The sequence below is a fragment of the Syngnathus typhle genome, linkage group LG3 (genome assembly GCF_033458585.1).
Source record: "Syngnathus typhle isolate RoL2023-S1 ecotype Sweden linkage group LG3, RoL_Styp_1.0, whole genome shotgun sequence".
NCBI classification, from domain to species: domain Eukaryota; kingdom Metazoa; phylum Chordata; class Actinopteri; order Syngnathiformes; family Syngnathidae; genus Syngnathus; species Syngnathus typhle.
Genome location: NC_083740.1, coordinates 13,255,710 through 13,270,749, shown reverse-complemented (window position 1 = coordinate 13,270,749; position 15,040 = coordinate 13,255,710). Strand labels below are relative to the sequence as shown.

At 40.4% G+C, this 15,040-nt stretch overlaps 2 protein-coding genes and 1 non-coding gene across 8 annotated transcripts in view; 1 reads left to right on the top strand and 2 right to left on the bottom strand.

Moving 5' to 3' along the window:
- Positions 1 to 7,728, top strand: part of LOC133151447 (serine-rich adhesin for platelets-like) — a 63,118-nt gene extending 55,390 nt beyond the window's left edge. For all 6 annotated transcript variants that reach the window (XM_061274488.1, XM_061274486.1, XM_061274485.1 and 3 more), the window contains 8 exons: positions 3,281 to 3,404; positions 3,488 to 3,578; positions 4,515 to 4,620; positions 4,753 to 4,826; positions 4,936 to 5,028; positions 5,465 to 5,581; positions 5,658 to 5,755; positions 6,583 to 7,728. In XM_061274488.1, the coding sequence (XP_061130472.1) occupies positions 3,281 to 3,404; positions 3,488 to 3,578; positions 4,515 to 4,620; positions 4,753 to 4,826; positions 4,936 to 5,028; positions 5,465 to 5,581; positions 5,658 to 5,755; positions 6,583 to 6,796 (917 nt within the window). In that variant the 3' untranslated portion in view covers positions 6,797 to 7,728. The remainder of the gene's footprint in view (positions 1 to 3,280; positions 3,405 to 3,487; positions 3,579 to 4,514; positions 4,621 to 4,752; positions 4,827 to 4,935; positions 5,029 to 5,464; positions 5,582 to 5,657; positions 5,756 to 6,582) is intronic.
- LOC133151448 (fibrinogen-like protein 1) lies at positions 7,677 to 10,587 on the bottom strand. The gene is made up of 7 exons (XM_061274490.1): positions 10,293 to 10,587; positions 9,687 to 9,855; positions 9,102 to 9,261; positions 8,925 to 9,022; positions 8,720 to 8,808; positions 8,195 to 8,382; positions 7,677 to 8,092 (listed from the first exon to the last, which is right to left on the bottom strand). Exons 1-7 carry the CDS (start codon positions 10,347 to 10,349, stop codon positions 7,867 to 7,869), a joined length of 987 nt encoding a protein of 328 aa, XP_061130474.1. The 5' UTR covers positions 10,350 to 10,587; the 3' UTR covers positions 7,677 to 7,866.
- Positions 10,588 to 10,807: 220 nt separating this feature from the next.
- trnar-ucu (transfer RNA arginine (anticodon UCU)) lies at positions 10,808 to 10,893 on the bottom strand. The gene is given in 2 exon segments: positions 10,808 to 10,843; positions 10,857 to 10,893. It is a non-coding gene; the product is annotated as a tRNA-Arg (tRNA).
- Positions 10,894 to 15,040: the final 4,147 nt, after the last annotated feature.

Here is a 15,040-nt window from a genome sequence, read left to right as displayed (position 1 = left end):
TAGCATCTGCCAGAGTGCAGTAAGCAAAACAGGTGGTAAGTCTTGTGATGTCTTGGCAATAGAGGATCAGTAGAAGGTTAGCAGCAGATTTTGGATGATGTCCTTTTTTCTGAGCAGTCTCAGGAAGTGCAGACGCTGCTGTGCCTTCTTGGGGACAGCCTTGGTGTTGACCGACCAGGAGAGGTCGGCAGAAATGGTGGTGCCCAAGAAGGTGAAGGATGTAACTCTCCCTACTGAGTCGCCCTTGATGGTGAGGCGAGGTGGATCTGTTCTGGACCTCTTGAAGTCTCGGATTAGCTCTTTTGACTTAGCGGCGTTTAGTGTCAGATTGTTAGCTGTGCAACACTGAGACAGCCGCAGGACCTTATTTTTGGACGCTGACTAGTCACCTCCTGAGATCCACCCCACCGCTGTCGTGTCGTTGGCAAACTTCACGATGATGTTACCGTTGTGGGCCAGTTTAAAGTCGGAGGTGTAAAGGTTGTAGAGGAGGGGAGGGGGGCCATGTTAAATGTTCTGGTGGAAGAGAGGTGGGGCCCAGGTTTGACTGCTGGTGCCTGGAAGGAAGTCCTTTATTGAGCTGCAGGTGAGAGGGGGAAGCGAAGGTTAGACAGCTTACTGACCAGGATGTCAGGAATGATTGTGTTGAAGGCCGAGCTGTAGTGAATGAAGAGCATCCTGATGTGGCACTTCCGGTGTTCCTTTGAATTACAACACATGTAAAATTCAAATTGTGCAAACTTTTACAGGTCAAAAATCCTGCCAGAGAAAAATAAATAATTTTTAAAGTACATTTTAAAGACATCCCTGATTCAAATTTGCTGTTAACCATTGTAGCATTTGGTAGTTCAAAACTGTTAGCGGTGTGCCTGATTCGATGTGTCACATGTTGACAGGTGAGAGAGAGAGGTAGACATGCATCTGCTTGTGAAAGCTGTATTAGTCACACAATGTATGTGTTCTACTTTATCATTTTTAGTTCACTGGCGTGTTCAATGAATTGTCTGTCATTGATGAGAGCAATGAAAGTGGAATGTGGTTGACAGAAAGCCAGTTACCTGTTGGGAGCTACTGATGAATGAATGCTCTTCCAGCTTTGGCAGTTAAAATGAGTCAAATCACAAGAGCCACACTCCCTTCACACCTGGGTTTACTAATTTGTTTGTGCTCCTCAACTACTTGATTTGATTGCATGAAGGAAAATGTTTCTCTTGTAGCATGACGATTATGTCGTAGTTAAAAAAATGGCCTTTCATAGTTAGCTTATTGTTTCTACGACTTGTCTTTGTCAATGGTACCAATACTAAATCAATCTACTGTATTTTTCGCAGCTATAAGGCGCACCCTCATTGAATTTTTTATTTTAGAAATGATTTCATATATTGGGTGCACCGGATTAAAAGGCGCATAAAATAGAAGCTATACTGCAACAAACTGAGGTTGACTAAGGTTGCGGTATGCATCCACTAGCCAACAACCAATGAGCCCTCAGTAAACAATCGCGTTTCTCAAACTATCTCCTATAAAATTGGTACTGCTTACTTATGTTTCCCTTCCATATCAATCCGGAAATTTACTGTAATTTTCGGACTATAAGTCGCGTTTTTTTTCACAGTTTGAGTGGGGGGGCGACTTATATACATATATATGGGTTTTTTTTTCACTTTTTTGGGCATTTTATGGCTGGTGCGACTTATACTCCGGTGCGATTTATAGTCCGAGAATTACGGTACTCAAAACATTAACAGAGCAGCCTATTTTGAAATGAAATAACCTTGTGCGTATAGCAGCTATCATTATAGCATTAGCCACCCGCAAAATCCCATGAGCCTCAGCAGCCTCAGTGTCATGGTGGCCCCCTGTAAACAATCCGTTTCTCAGACTGTCTCCCATAAAAGTGATCGGAACCGACTAAAGACTGATTCAACACAAGTGACGTCAGTTCCTCCCCAGTTATGAACCTCACTGCATGTCACGCACTAACATGATAATGACAGAAATTGACCACAGGCCAGTCATTTTCAACAATGAACATTGTATGCACTTTCTCACACACAAACTCTCAGTTCTACAAAGTCCACAAACAAAAACAATAATTCACAATAGCGTTTCTTTGCTTACTATGCATGTTGCTTAGTGCATTCCTTGCCTTGAACAATCGTCCTCAAATCTGGCTTGTATTCCGTTGTTGCTAGTCGAAGCAATTCTTTTTGTTGGATGTCTGATCCTATTCGTTTTAGTTTGTCGTTTTCAGGAGACAAGATTTCAACACCGTCACTGAGGCATTTTTTAACAAACTCCACTTCATTGTATGGCTTTTTAGCCCGTGCAATGTTCCAAGACAGTTGATGCGATGCAAGCGTGAGGGCCTGAGGGCTTTGTAATTTTTGGGAAAAACTGTACCTGTTTTTCTGCCTGACTTTTCAAAGTGTCCAACTTGCACATGCAAAATTCAGTCCCTTTTGCAAAGTCCTTATCGATATTAGCATGAAATGAGCTGAAGTGGCGCTGAAGATTTGAAGCTTTGAAATCCGCTAATGACGTCTGACATATCAGGCAGAATGGCTTGCCATTGCGTTCAACAAAAAAATATAAACTTTCCCTCTCTGTTAAAAACATCCTGTGTTCATCTTCATATTTTCGTTTAGCTGTGTATTTTCTCCCTGCCATTTTGAGAGCGAAATTGACACTATTTGTTTCCTCGAATGGGTTTGCCCCTCCTCCTTTGCGGGATTTCACCTCATGCGCATACGCGTTTGACAGAAATACCATATTGAACTCAAGCGAAGCAACATGCACAAAAAAAAAACCACAAACACAAATGTTGATATGAACGTAAAAGAGCCGAAGGAAACCAGGCAAAGATCTGCATGAGGCTCGCGAGCCGCGGGTTGGCCACCACTGCTCTAGACTCAGGTGCCTTTCCTCTTCCATGCTCCAGAGACTGCATAAATTACATCGCCCCTAAAGGCGAAACTTCATATTGCAGGTTTTGAGTCATTTCAGCAGCTCTCCAACAGCTAATGATAGCCATCACTGGCCGATCAACTTTGATTTACTTTGATACTCTATTTCGATTTATTCCAAACAGACTGCAAAAACTCATCCTCCTTCAAAGTGGTCTATTGAGATTGAGTGCACACGTGTCAGTGGCAATGATTAGTATAACTTCCGGATCCACTACGCAAATTAATTTTACATTCAAAGTGTGATAGTTTGCAAAGTATTGTTGAAATGTGTCATTGAAAGTCTAACTCAAATCATTCTTGTGTATGTGCAGTTGCATCGTCTCAATGCTGTGACCGTTTGCACAAGGAGAAGGAGGAGGCACGCATAAATTTGGAGGAGGCCTTAAAAAGGCTAGATGAGCAACACAAGGATGAATTGGTGCAGCTAGAGGAGAGGTACCGATTTTTCCATGCACAGAACACATCCAATCATAATTGTATGTCCAAAATTCTTATTCTGTCTTGTTTGTATATGTCAGATTGAGGAGTTTTTACCAAACAGAGTGGGACAAAGTCCATCAAACATACCAGGAGGAGGCTGACAAATGTCGCATGTTAATGGAACAAAAGGTCAGAGAACTTACACCAATCAGCTTTCTGGCAACAACTCACCCAAATCAACAATTCACAAAAAAAAGCCCCACCGGCCTCCAAGCCGCAAGGTTCAAAGCTTGTGCAAAAAGTAGTGGCTTATAGTCCGGAAAATACAGTATTTTAACAAAACAATTTCAAATTCTTGGGCTAAGGCTAAAATTCTATACGTTCCTTATACTTATGCACACACATTACAAGTGTTACATTTGTCTTAGGGATGTATAGTACATCCATCCATTATCTGTACCCCGTGTCCCAACCGGGGTCACAGGCGTGCTGGAGCTTATCCCAGCAGTCATCGGGCAGTCGGCGGTGGACACCCTGAACTGGTTACCAGCCAATCGCAGGACACACAGAGACGAACAACCATCCGAACTCGCACTCACACTTATGGGCAGTTTGGCGTGCTCAATCAGCATGCCAAGCATGTTTTTGGGATGGACCCGGAGAAAACCCATGCCGGGCACAGAGACAGAACACGCAAACTCCACATAGGGAAGGCCGGAGGCGGACTCGCACCTGCACCCTCCGAATTGTGAGGCATGCGTGCTAACCAGTGCTCCACCGGGATGCATTGTACTTTCTTAAAATCCTTAACAAAGCAGTAACAAATGAGCAAAATGTGACAAATGACAGACTGCTGCACAACACAAGATTGGAGTACAAATTGCTTATTATTGTTGACTTGTGAAAATAACCAACTGTAGATCTACTTTATCCTCACTTGTGTTATATGAAACTAGGGACACAACTAATGACACTATTGCGCAACAATGATAAACTCACATTGGATCCCACAGTTTTGATGAATCAAATGATCTGATCTCAGATTAATGTGCACAAAACAAAAAAACATGCTTACAGTGACATCATCTAAAAAATAAGTTACTGATCATCAACTTTGATTTGTAGGTGGAAGAGACGAGGACCAAGAATGAAGCTGAGAGGAAGAACCAGGAAGTGAGTCACCGCCAAATCATTGAGTCTCTCAAACAGCAACATGAAACCTCCCTACAAGGTGAGTCCATCAACCAATAACGCAAAACAGATAACTTAACCCACTTGTTAAACAGTTATACAGTAATATACAGTATCTATACTCATAGGTACATCTCATGTAAACGTTTGTTCATGAATTTGTTCATTTCAGACCTAAAGAGAATTCAGGAAATCGACCTGGAGAACCTGAACAAAACATTAAAGGAAACAGAAACTACTTTTTCTGTAAGACTAGTTTTTTATTTAAGATGTATTATATTTTTTAAGCAAATTCTGCAGCCTAAATATTGTATATCAGTGTTGACAAATGCCTTTAATGCCTTCCTCCGATCAGGACAAAATAGATACGCTGTCAGCAGAAAACGCGGCCATGAATGAAAAGCTGAAAGCAGAGGAAGAGAGGCGGATGCTCTCAGATAAGAATCTGGTAATGACTTTTCCAGCATCGTACATGACACCACATGACTCTTCTGCTTATCATTTCACTATTGACTGAATAACAACCACCACTAAGTTAAAAGAGCAAAACCAAGGTGAAGTGAACATGAACACAGCTGCCCTCTGCTGGGACGCAAAGTGATTGCGCCTGCCCATACCTTAACTAAAGCGCAACTCCTGGACAACATTCACTTTGTAACTTATAAGATCAGACTGCAAGGCAAGTATTTAACGCTAACGGAAAATCACAAGATTAGGTAGACATGCACAATCTAATGAAAGCCAATACACTTAAAAAATTACAGGAGCTTCTGTTACTTGCGGTTCCATTAGAGAGCAAAATATGTGCTGTGTTTAATGATTTTCTGTGTGTGTGTGTGTGCGTGTGCGTGTGCGTGCGTGCGCGCGCGTGCGTGTGTTTGCAGAAGGACTCCCACACTCTTTACCTGGAGCAGGAGCTAGAAAGTTTAAAGGTGGTGCTGGAGATTAAGAATAACCAGCTGCATCAAAAGGAAAAGAAGCTCATGGAAATGAACAAACTGGTTAGTAGCTTTATTTTTAGGCTTATCATCATTTCTACATAAAGGCAAAATATTTATGACTGTGTGTGTGTCCCAGGTGGAGACAAATGTGAAATTGGAGGAATGTCTGACAAAAATTCAACAGGAGAACGAGGATTACAAAGCTAGGATGGACAAACACGCTGCTCTCTCAAAGTGCGTATACACATGTGTCTGTGTCTATAGATTGTAGGTCGGGTTGTCACCTTTATTTACTAAGTGGTGGTCTTACTTCAAAAACACATTACAGGTGGGCTCATCAAGATTTTTATTTGTGCTGAATATATATCTACACATGCACAAGCACAAGAACATAACAATCATTTAAAAAAAGAAAGTTTTGTCCTTAATTTTCCTCACTTGAAAATAGTGGAAGATCAGCATGTAATTGTCACCCTGGAAAAAAAAGGTTTCTGTAATTGTGTAGAGATGATGAAGCTCCACAACACAATTACAGTTCCTTGGCACAACAATGCCTCCACATGAGGCTCTACAAAAACACATTACAGGTGGGCTCATCAAGACTTTTATTTGTGCTGAGTATATAGCTACACAAGCACAAGAATATAAAGATCATTTAAAAAAAGAAAGTTTTGTCCTTAATTTTCCTCACTTGAAAATAGTGGAAGATAAGCACGTAATTGTCACCCTGGAAAAAAAAGGTTTCTGTAATTGCGTAGAGATGATGAAGCTCCACAACTCAATGACAGTTCCTTCGCACAACAATGCCTCCAGATGGGCCTCTACAAAAATTGACAAAACACTTTTAGGGAGACAAACCAAAAATATAATATAATAATAAAATAAAATAGTATATTATTCTGTCTACAATGTATATTTCCCCAAAAATGTGAACCATCTCAACTGCTTATTTTCAAGAGAAGAAAAAAGAAAATCAACGCCTGTGCATCTTATCATCTCTAGTATGTTCATCTAAAAAAGTATGACCCTTTGAAAATGATGTTATGCAACTGTGACTGCAGGCAGCTGTCCAACGAGCAGGCCAAACTCCAGCAGACACTACAGAATGAGTCCAAGGTCAACAAGCGTCTTTCAATGGAGAATGAGGAGCTGCTGTGGAAACTGCATAATGGCGACCTGCTGGGGAGTCCACGCCGCCTCTCTCCTACATCTCCCTTAAGCTCACCACGGAACTCTGCGTCGTTCCCTGCTGCTGCGCCCTTATCGCCTAGATAACGACATCCTCCCCCTCTCCTCTAACGGCTCATTCCAAACGCCATGAAGATGGATGGAAGATCCAAAATTTTAGTGTTGGATACGTATCTCATGATGAACTTGTACATTTTAAACTATTTGCAGTAAAAGACTCGTGCTTTGAAAGCACATCATGGGGCTTGTTTAGCTTCTGACTACCAAATGCCAAGAAACGTCTTTGTTATTCTCAAGAAAATTGCAGGCACTAACTACTCAGGGTTTGTATATAGCACCTCTCGTATGTTATGGCTATTCACTTTTTACTTTTGTTGTGTACACAATAAGGAGGAGGCTGAAATAACTTGGTTGGGATGTGTACCATAACCAAAATCTGTCATTTACTTGTTCGTTTTTATTCTCCTTTTCAAGAGAACGGTTTTCTCTCCAAAGAGCGAAGCTCAATCACTGGTCTGCTTCAGACCTTTGGAAGAACTGAATGAACTTCACATGCTAATGTGAGCAAATGCAAACTTTCAACTGACCTAAACCCATAGACTTGAACTTAGATGTGCTTGTTCTAAGTTTGCTCCTTTCAACCTTACTCTACAATGTGGAATGTAATTCTCCTTGGATGTTTCGCTATGTTTGTACTGGTCAAATTAGACCCCACCTCCCATTTCCTGAAGCAAAATGCTTTTAACTACTATATTCCCGCTGTTACCTAAAATCCCAGATAAATAAGACTAATTGACACTTTGTAAAATGACCTAAAGCCCTCATTGACTTCATAGCTGATCACTTGTAATGTCACGTTTGACAAAACTTTCCTACAGCATGAAAACATTTATTGAGAGACACTAGCCTTTTAGTTGTTTTTCTGTCTTAATCCTCTAAAACGTCAAATGTACCTACAATGCCTCAGTACAGTATGGTCTCTTTTATTTTGAAAACAGGATAAATACAGTAAGACATTCGATTTTAGTCACGTTTTAATTGTTGCAATCCAACTACAGTGGTGCTGTAATACCAAAAATGAAACAACAGAAGCACAGACTACATCATACAAAATACAGTCTGCTTTTGTAACGGCAAAGTTTTACTTGCTTTTCAGCCTATTGGCCAGGTGGGTAATGAGAGAGATCAGCTGACGCTTTCTTCGGGTCTAGTTGTCTCGGTGCCTTGACCTGCGGATGCTTAAGGTCAGCAGCTCGTACCATCATCACCACTGATTTGATGGAGTACCACCACCCGTGCCATGTGTACCACACCATGCCATCAGTGGTCATCGCTTGGTATGGTCCTTTGTAGTAATGACCGTTAAGGTTCCCTGAATCGCACCTGAGCACAAGAATGCACAGTGTGAAGAAAATTACAGTCTATACCATTTATGAAGATGCTTTTCAGCATGGTGGATTTGTGGGAATGAGAAAATAGTTTGACCTGCTGAACCACCAGCCTGACTTGCTGTGCCTAATGCACTTGCCAGCTCCACCGGGCTTCTTGTCATAGGTGCTGAATTTGACTCCGGCCGAACTGCTGCCTGGAGATGGGTGCTTGGTGGTGTGCAGGTCAGCCAGGGCGTCTCCTGCATTCCCCTTGTACTCCCCCAAATGCAATCGGTACAAGTCCTTCCACACATTCAATGTCAGTAACAGCTCCAAAAATTGTGAAAATTGTCAAATAGTTATATGAAAACCAAAATGAGCAGAGCAAAGGTCCTGACATGGTGTCACAAAAGAGGATGTAGTTGAAATATATCTTTTGTGGCACCAGTCCCAATAATCTACTTAATCGATGAAGAAAAAGGATAGGAGTTGTTGAAGTATTCACACAACAGAACCGTACACATTTGCTTGTGCTTAGAAACTGAAAACATTAGTCTAAATAAGAGCCGTACTGTTGTGAGAAAAGAAGGAAGGTCAAGGTTACAGATAAGTTACTTGGAAACGAAGGATGTGAGCTTACTGTTTCGCTGTCCACTTTAAATTTCTTGTACTCTGCAAAGCTTTCTTTACCATCAAAATCTTCCATGTCAATGCGCAGGTCGTAGTCCCCTAGAAAAGGTTAGATTAAAGATCTGATGTGTGACAAATCACCTTAGAGACAATGCAAATGTGTGCTTGCACACACACACGCACACACACACACACACACGCACGTATGCACGCACCTTGTGAGGTGAGATGATGTAGAGCATCATTGCCCATCCAGAATTCTCCATCAGGGGAATGTAGGTCCCCAAACCCATGCTTGTACTCCACCCACGCTCTGCACACACAGAGCATTTACTTAAGACACTTAAATGTTCAATGTTACATTGATTTAGCATTCGTAAAGTCACACACACCTATCAAAGTTCTCTTTGCCATCCCTCCTTCTTTGAAAAACTGTCCATCCTCCTCCATTGTTCATGTCACAGTAGACGCTGAGCGCTGTGGGTAAGCCATCGGGGCGAATCGCATACAAGCCACTCGCGACGTTCCCATCAGCAAACACCTCGGAGCAGTCTACGCACACACACATGCGCATGCAAATTACACACGCGCACGCACGCACACACACACACACACGTACACAATCATTCTGGTAAATTTTGGAATTGTGTTGTGTGCAGTGTTTTAGCTGTAAATATGGTTGATGTTAGAAATTAATACAAAGGTTTTTTGTTTTCATTATTTTTCATATTTTGACAAAGTTCTTTCTTGGACCAAAAGTGCCAAAACAAACACCAAAAACTTTCAGCCCGTATCAGCATGGCATCTATGATAAAAAGACATTTAACTGTAGTCCACAGTTATTTAGTGTTCTGGGTGTGAGCAGGCAGAAAGAAAAGATTATATAACTTTGTATTCTTAAAGTTTGATAACACAAAACTCGAAGAAGGTAATCATTATGTAGCGTTGTATTTTAAAAAAAAAAAGTCTCGGTAAACCTCTGTAGGGGTTTTGGGCTCCCAGATGTGAGTTGGGAATGTGCTCTAGCTGCTGAGCCTGGTGGCTGTGGAGCACCTGGATGTATCTGTGCTGTTCATTGATCACATTTGTTAGCTCCTCAATCTCTGCCTGCAGGCGGACCACAATCTGTTCACATGGCACAGGTGCCTGGACAAGATAGCACTGTTTTTTAGTTGAATCAACAATATGCAACAACTGTCACAAATACTTTGTAACAATGGCACTCTTTACGTGGTTATAATTACGATATTTATTATACATTAGTTGGAACTTGTTTGTTGACCCGAGGAGGCCCATAACACACACTGAGTACAACAACAAATCTGAAATAGTTTATGGTAAGTCTATTTGAAATATTGATGTTGTTTCTTTCAACTTAGGAACAAATAATTGTTACCTAGTTAATAGAAAACACGAACATACATAACATTGCCTTCATTTTCCATTGGATATCATTGGATTGTGCAGATTCACTATCTGATTTAAAACTGCCTAACAAATGCGAGTGACTCGGCGTGGCGACCCCTGACTACAATAATACTGTACACACGCAACAAGTTTAAGAATGAGGTGCGATTTCTTACCGCCACTGACACAGCCATGTGAAAAAGAAAATACACTGATTTTATCAGCCTCCCCATTATGTTCGTCGTCTCCCGACCTGCTGTGTTGTTCTCTGACCTTGTCTACCTTGAGTTCAGCGGTATAACTCACTGCAGCATTGTCCTACATTTGCGTGTACGCCATCTACTGGTAAGAATAAACATTGGCACGTTTTGGGTGTCCTGCTCCTGAAGGTTCTCAAACGGTAAAATCTCGCTGATATATATGCGCCTCGTGTCGCAAATCGCCATGCCTCAATTTTACAGGCCCTTAAATTAGTACTACAAATAATTAATTCTAAACATAGAATACAAAATGCGACGAAGGTAATCATTATATAGCTTTGTATTCTTAAGGTTTGATAACACAAAACTCGAAGAAGGTAATCATTATGTAGCGTTGTATTTAAAAAAAAAAAGTTTGATAGGTTACGTCGTAGTGAGAATGTGCTAATTACTAAAAAAATAAGCGTAGGTGCAAAAAAAAAAAAAAACCACGACTCCGGTGGGACTCGAACCCACAACCTTTGAATCACTACGAAAGCCTAGAAGTCCAATGCGCTGTCCATTGCGCCACGGAGCCACCTGTTGATACCGGGTGTGAAGAGGATTATATACTGTAGTGATAGCTGTAATCGCACTACTGGGAACTTGTTCAAGACGGACTGTCTTTTTTTTTTCCTGGCGCTTGCTATATTCACGTCGCCATTTACATGTTAGCTCCTCACGCCAGAATTTCCATCGAACAGACGCTAACGCAGTCTTGCTGCAGTTGGAAAAATGCATCGTTAGTTAGCTACTCTGTCAGCCATAGATGTCTATTAGACGTCTGGTCTATGTATAGACCTAATTTAGACGTCTAAAACTGGTCTCGGTATAGACCTAAAATAGACGTCTAAATTAAAAACATCAAATATAATCATATTTCGAAATTTTAAAGTTTCAACGAGCTGTAAGTTGTATAAGTAATTTGCAGAAGTTGTTTGGATTTGTGTTTAACATTGACCCGTACATGTGAACTGGTTATTTCTGTAACCTGATATAGATGTCTATTTGAGGTTATTTTATAGACCTAAAATAGAAGACGTCTAAATTAGGTCTATATATAGACCTAAAATAGACGACAAATTTAAATGCATTAAATATGAAATGTTAAACCATAAACCAGCTGTAGGTTGTATAAATAATGAACAGAGGTTGCATTGCTTTGTTTTAAACAACCACTGATCCGGGTGAAGTGTGGTTATTTCTGGAACCTGATCGACGTCTATATTAGGTCTATGTGTAGACCTAATTTAGACGTCTATATTAGATCTACACATAGACTTAATTTAGACGTCTATTTTAGGTGTGTAGAATAACCTAAAATAGTCGTTTTAGGTCTACACAGACCTAAAATAGACGACAAAACTAAATCCATCAAATATGAAATATTAAACCCAAAACCATTCTGAAAGTTTAATTGAATTGAATCCATTCGTTTCAAACAGGCAAACCACACAACCAATCAAATGAAGACAAATACACTCAAAAGCACAAGCAAGGTGAAAGTCATTCAAACTATGACTGTACAAACAACAGATACAGACAGAAAAAAATCCACTGCACAAAATAGAAAAGGAATGGGAAGTTGTATACATTTATACAATATTAATATTGTACAGAAGCTGTGATGCTCTGTTTTAAACAACCATTGATCCGTGTGAAGTGTGCTTATTTCGGTAAACTGATGTTAGGGCTATGGAATAACCTAAAATCAACAACAAAATTAAATCCATCAAATATGATCATATTTCAAAATATAAAACTCTTAACCAGCTGAAAGTTGTACAAATAATGTACAGAATTTTAAACAATCATTATTAATTTTAACCATACCATGTCTGACTATGTGGGGGATTAAATTAAATACATTAGATCAGGGGTCACCAACCTTTTTGAAGTTGGGAGCTACTTCAAGGGCACCGAATAATGCAAAGGGCGACCACTTTGATAATACACTTCTGAAATAACAAAGTTACACAGTGTACCTTTAATTTTATATTTTTATTAATGATATTCTATGTGAAGACACTGAACATTAATGTTAGTGGGAAGCCTGGCATTGCATGCTCTTCACCAGTGTACTGTAAACAATTTTTAGAACTGGCCTATGGCCGACTGATGTGGTTGGCGCGGGCGACCTGGTGCCCGCGGGCACCGGGTTGGTGCCCCCTGCATTAGATAGTGTACGCCCAAAAAAATAGCGGTTGGGGACATATTTTATCGAGTTTTGGGTTAAAAGTAATCGCTTTTATTTCCGGTTCCGGTTTGTCTGCTGATAAAATCCAGGAAAAAGCGCTGAAAGGGTCTTTTTCTTCGAGTTGCGAGAGTCGACGTCGCTTCAGAAAAAGAACAAACAAACTTACTTTTCTGTAAGAAAAAGAAGGGCTGCATTTTGGTGAGTAATAATTTTGAACAGAGCCTGCTCTGTTATGTTTCAAGAATGTTTTTGAGAGTAGTTTGTTTGTACAGGACTGTCTCAGAAAATTAGAATATTGTGATAAAGTTCTTTATTTTCTGTAATGCGATTAAAAAAAAAAAAGTCAAATTCTGGATTAATTACAAATCAACTGAAATATTGCAAGCCTTTTATTATTTTAATATTACTGATTATGGCATACAGCTTAAGAAAACTCAAATATCCTATCTCAAAATCTTAGAATATTTCCTCAGACCAAGTAAAAAAAAACAACATTTATAACAGATAAACAAAATCAAACGTTTGAAAATGTCCATTAATGCACTCAAATCTCAAAGTGCAAACCCAGGTTTACCATGTACATTTTCATCATTTGGATAACAACTTGTAGAATAAGCAATTTTATCAGTACTATTTTAAAATAACGTGATTGGATACAACAGCCAAATTAAATTGCACCACATTCAAAGGCACAGACAGAATGCCATCTTTTTTTTTTTCAAACGGGGCAAAGTTTATCATTGGAAAATGGTTCATTTGAATCTTGCAGCTAACACTTGCTTCATTCTTTAACAACTAGCAAGTGAGTGTGAAAGGCCCATCACAGGGAAAAGTACCGTTTTTTTCCATGTATAATGCGCAAAATTTAACTAATTTATTGTCCTAAAATCTGAGGTGCGCATTATACATAGGTACAATTTTTATTTTTATTTTTTTAAGAAAATCATGGTACAACAATTTTTGAAGAAAATCTTGTCACGGATGGAGTGTGGAAAGGAGCAGGGCGACCAAGTGCAGCTTGGACCAGGGTTCATTGGAGGAACTCAAAACACAGACTTGGTAAACTAACATAACTCTCTAACAAAACCAACAACAGGACTGACCGACAAAGACGTGGGACAAAAAGAAAGGGTGACATTACCAAAGAGAGGAACAGAAACCTGTGTTATTGTCAAATATTGTTTGTTTTTTAATCTCCATCGCGGACTGGACGTCATACGGAGGCAGTATCACTGCGCATGCGCACTATGGATCCGATGCGAATAGTCCTCTTCTCTTCTTGACTGACAATGAATGTGATAGTTTAATACAATCAGCAAATAACAAAATGCGTATTACAGGTAATATTTTATTTCACAACACTTTGCCTTGTTCCTTTCGTCTCTGCTGTTCACTTCAAACACGCTCCATACGAACGCAATGCTCTCGTATCAGACGCTTGCTCAATCACCTGCTCGTTTGCTGTCTGTCACAATGTACCCTACACAAATCCGAAACATTTGTTGCGACTCCGAGTCACGACGAGGGGCAAGTTTTGGTTTCCAAGGGTGTTTTTATTCCTCTTCAACTTCTCTCCCATACAGAGCCGCCTTTTTCACATGTCCGCACGTCACTTTCCTCTCTTCATTTTAACCTGATCGCGGTGGTGCCTTTACGGGCAGTCGGAGAAATCAACACCAACAAAAAAAATACATCCAGCCTAGTTAAGACCATACCAAAGACTATAAAAATGGGACCCATTGCCTCCCTGCTTGGCACTCAGCATTAAGGGTTGGAATTGGGGGGTTAGATCACCAAATGATTCCCGAGCGCGGCGCCGCTGCTGCTCACTGCTCCCCTCTCCCCCAGGGATGGATCAAAATCACACGGGGATGGGTCAAATGCAGAGGACAAATTTCACCACACCCAGATACGTGTGTGACGTTCATTGGGACTTGAAAAAAAAAAAAAAAAATTTTTAAAAATTAAAAAAAATTGGGGTGCGTATTATACATGGGTACAGGCTTTTTTCCAGCATTGACATGCCATTTTTAGGGTGCGTATTATACATGAGGGCGCATTATACATGAAAAAAAACGGTAAGACATTACATTAGTGTTGGCTCGTGAGTGAACGGGCCGTTCAAAAAGAACGGCTCTTTTCAGTGAACGAGAGTGAACAAATCACTTCCTAAAGTAATTCGTTCTTTTTTTTCATTTCATATATAACTTCAACCAGTAGGTGTCAGTAATGCCCATTGAAGCTGGTGCTACCTCGCCGTAAAACAAAACGAAGAAAATGATGTAACTTCCCGTTCACGAACGAGTCGTGAATTGCATTTCCCGTTCACCAACGAACGATCTGTGAGTGAACAAATCACTCATTGATTGAATCACTCACTGAGTGAATCACTCACTGAGTGAATCGCATTTCCAGTTCACCGCGAGAACGGATCAGTGAGGGAACGAATCCTGGCTTTCCCGTTCACGAACGAGTCAATGAGTGAACT

Bases quoted from the DNA above. Each gene is read 5' to 3' on its own strand.
- LOC133151448 (XM_061274490.1), bottom strand. From the start codon at position 10,349: ATGGGGAGGCTGATAAAATCAGTGTATTTTCTTTTTCACATGGCTGTG. The intron at 9,023-9,101 runs GTGTGTGTGACT...CTGTGTGTGCAG, and splicing joins GGCAAAGAGAACTTTGATAG to AGCGTGGGTGGAGTACAAGC. The intron at 8,093-8,194 runs GTCAAACTATTT...TCTTGTGCTCAG, and splicing joins TCAGGCTGGTGGTTCAGCAG to GTGCGATTCAGGGAACCTTA.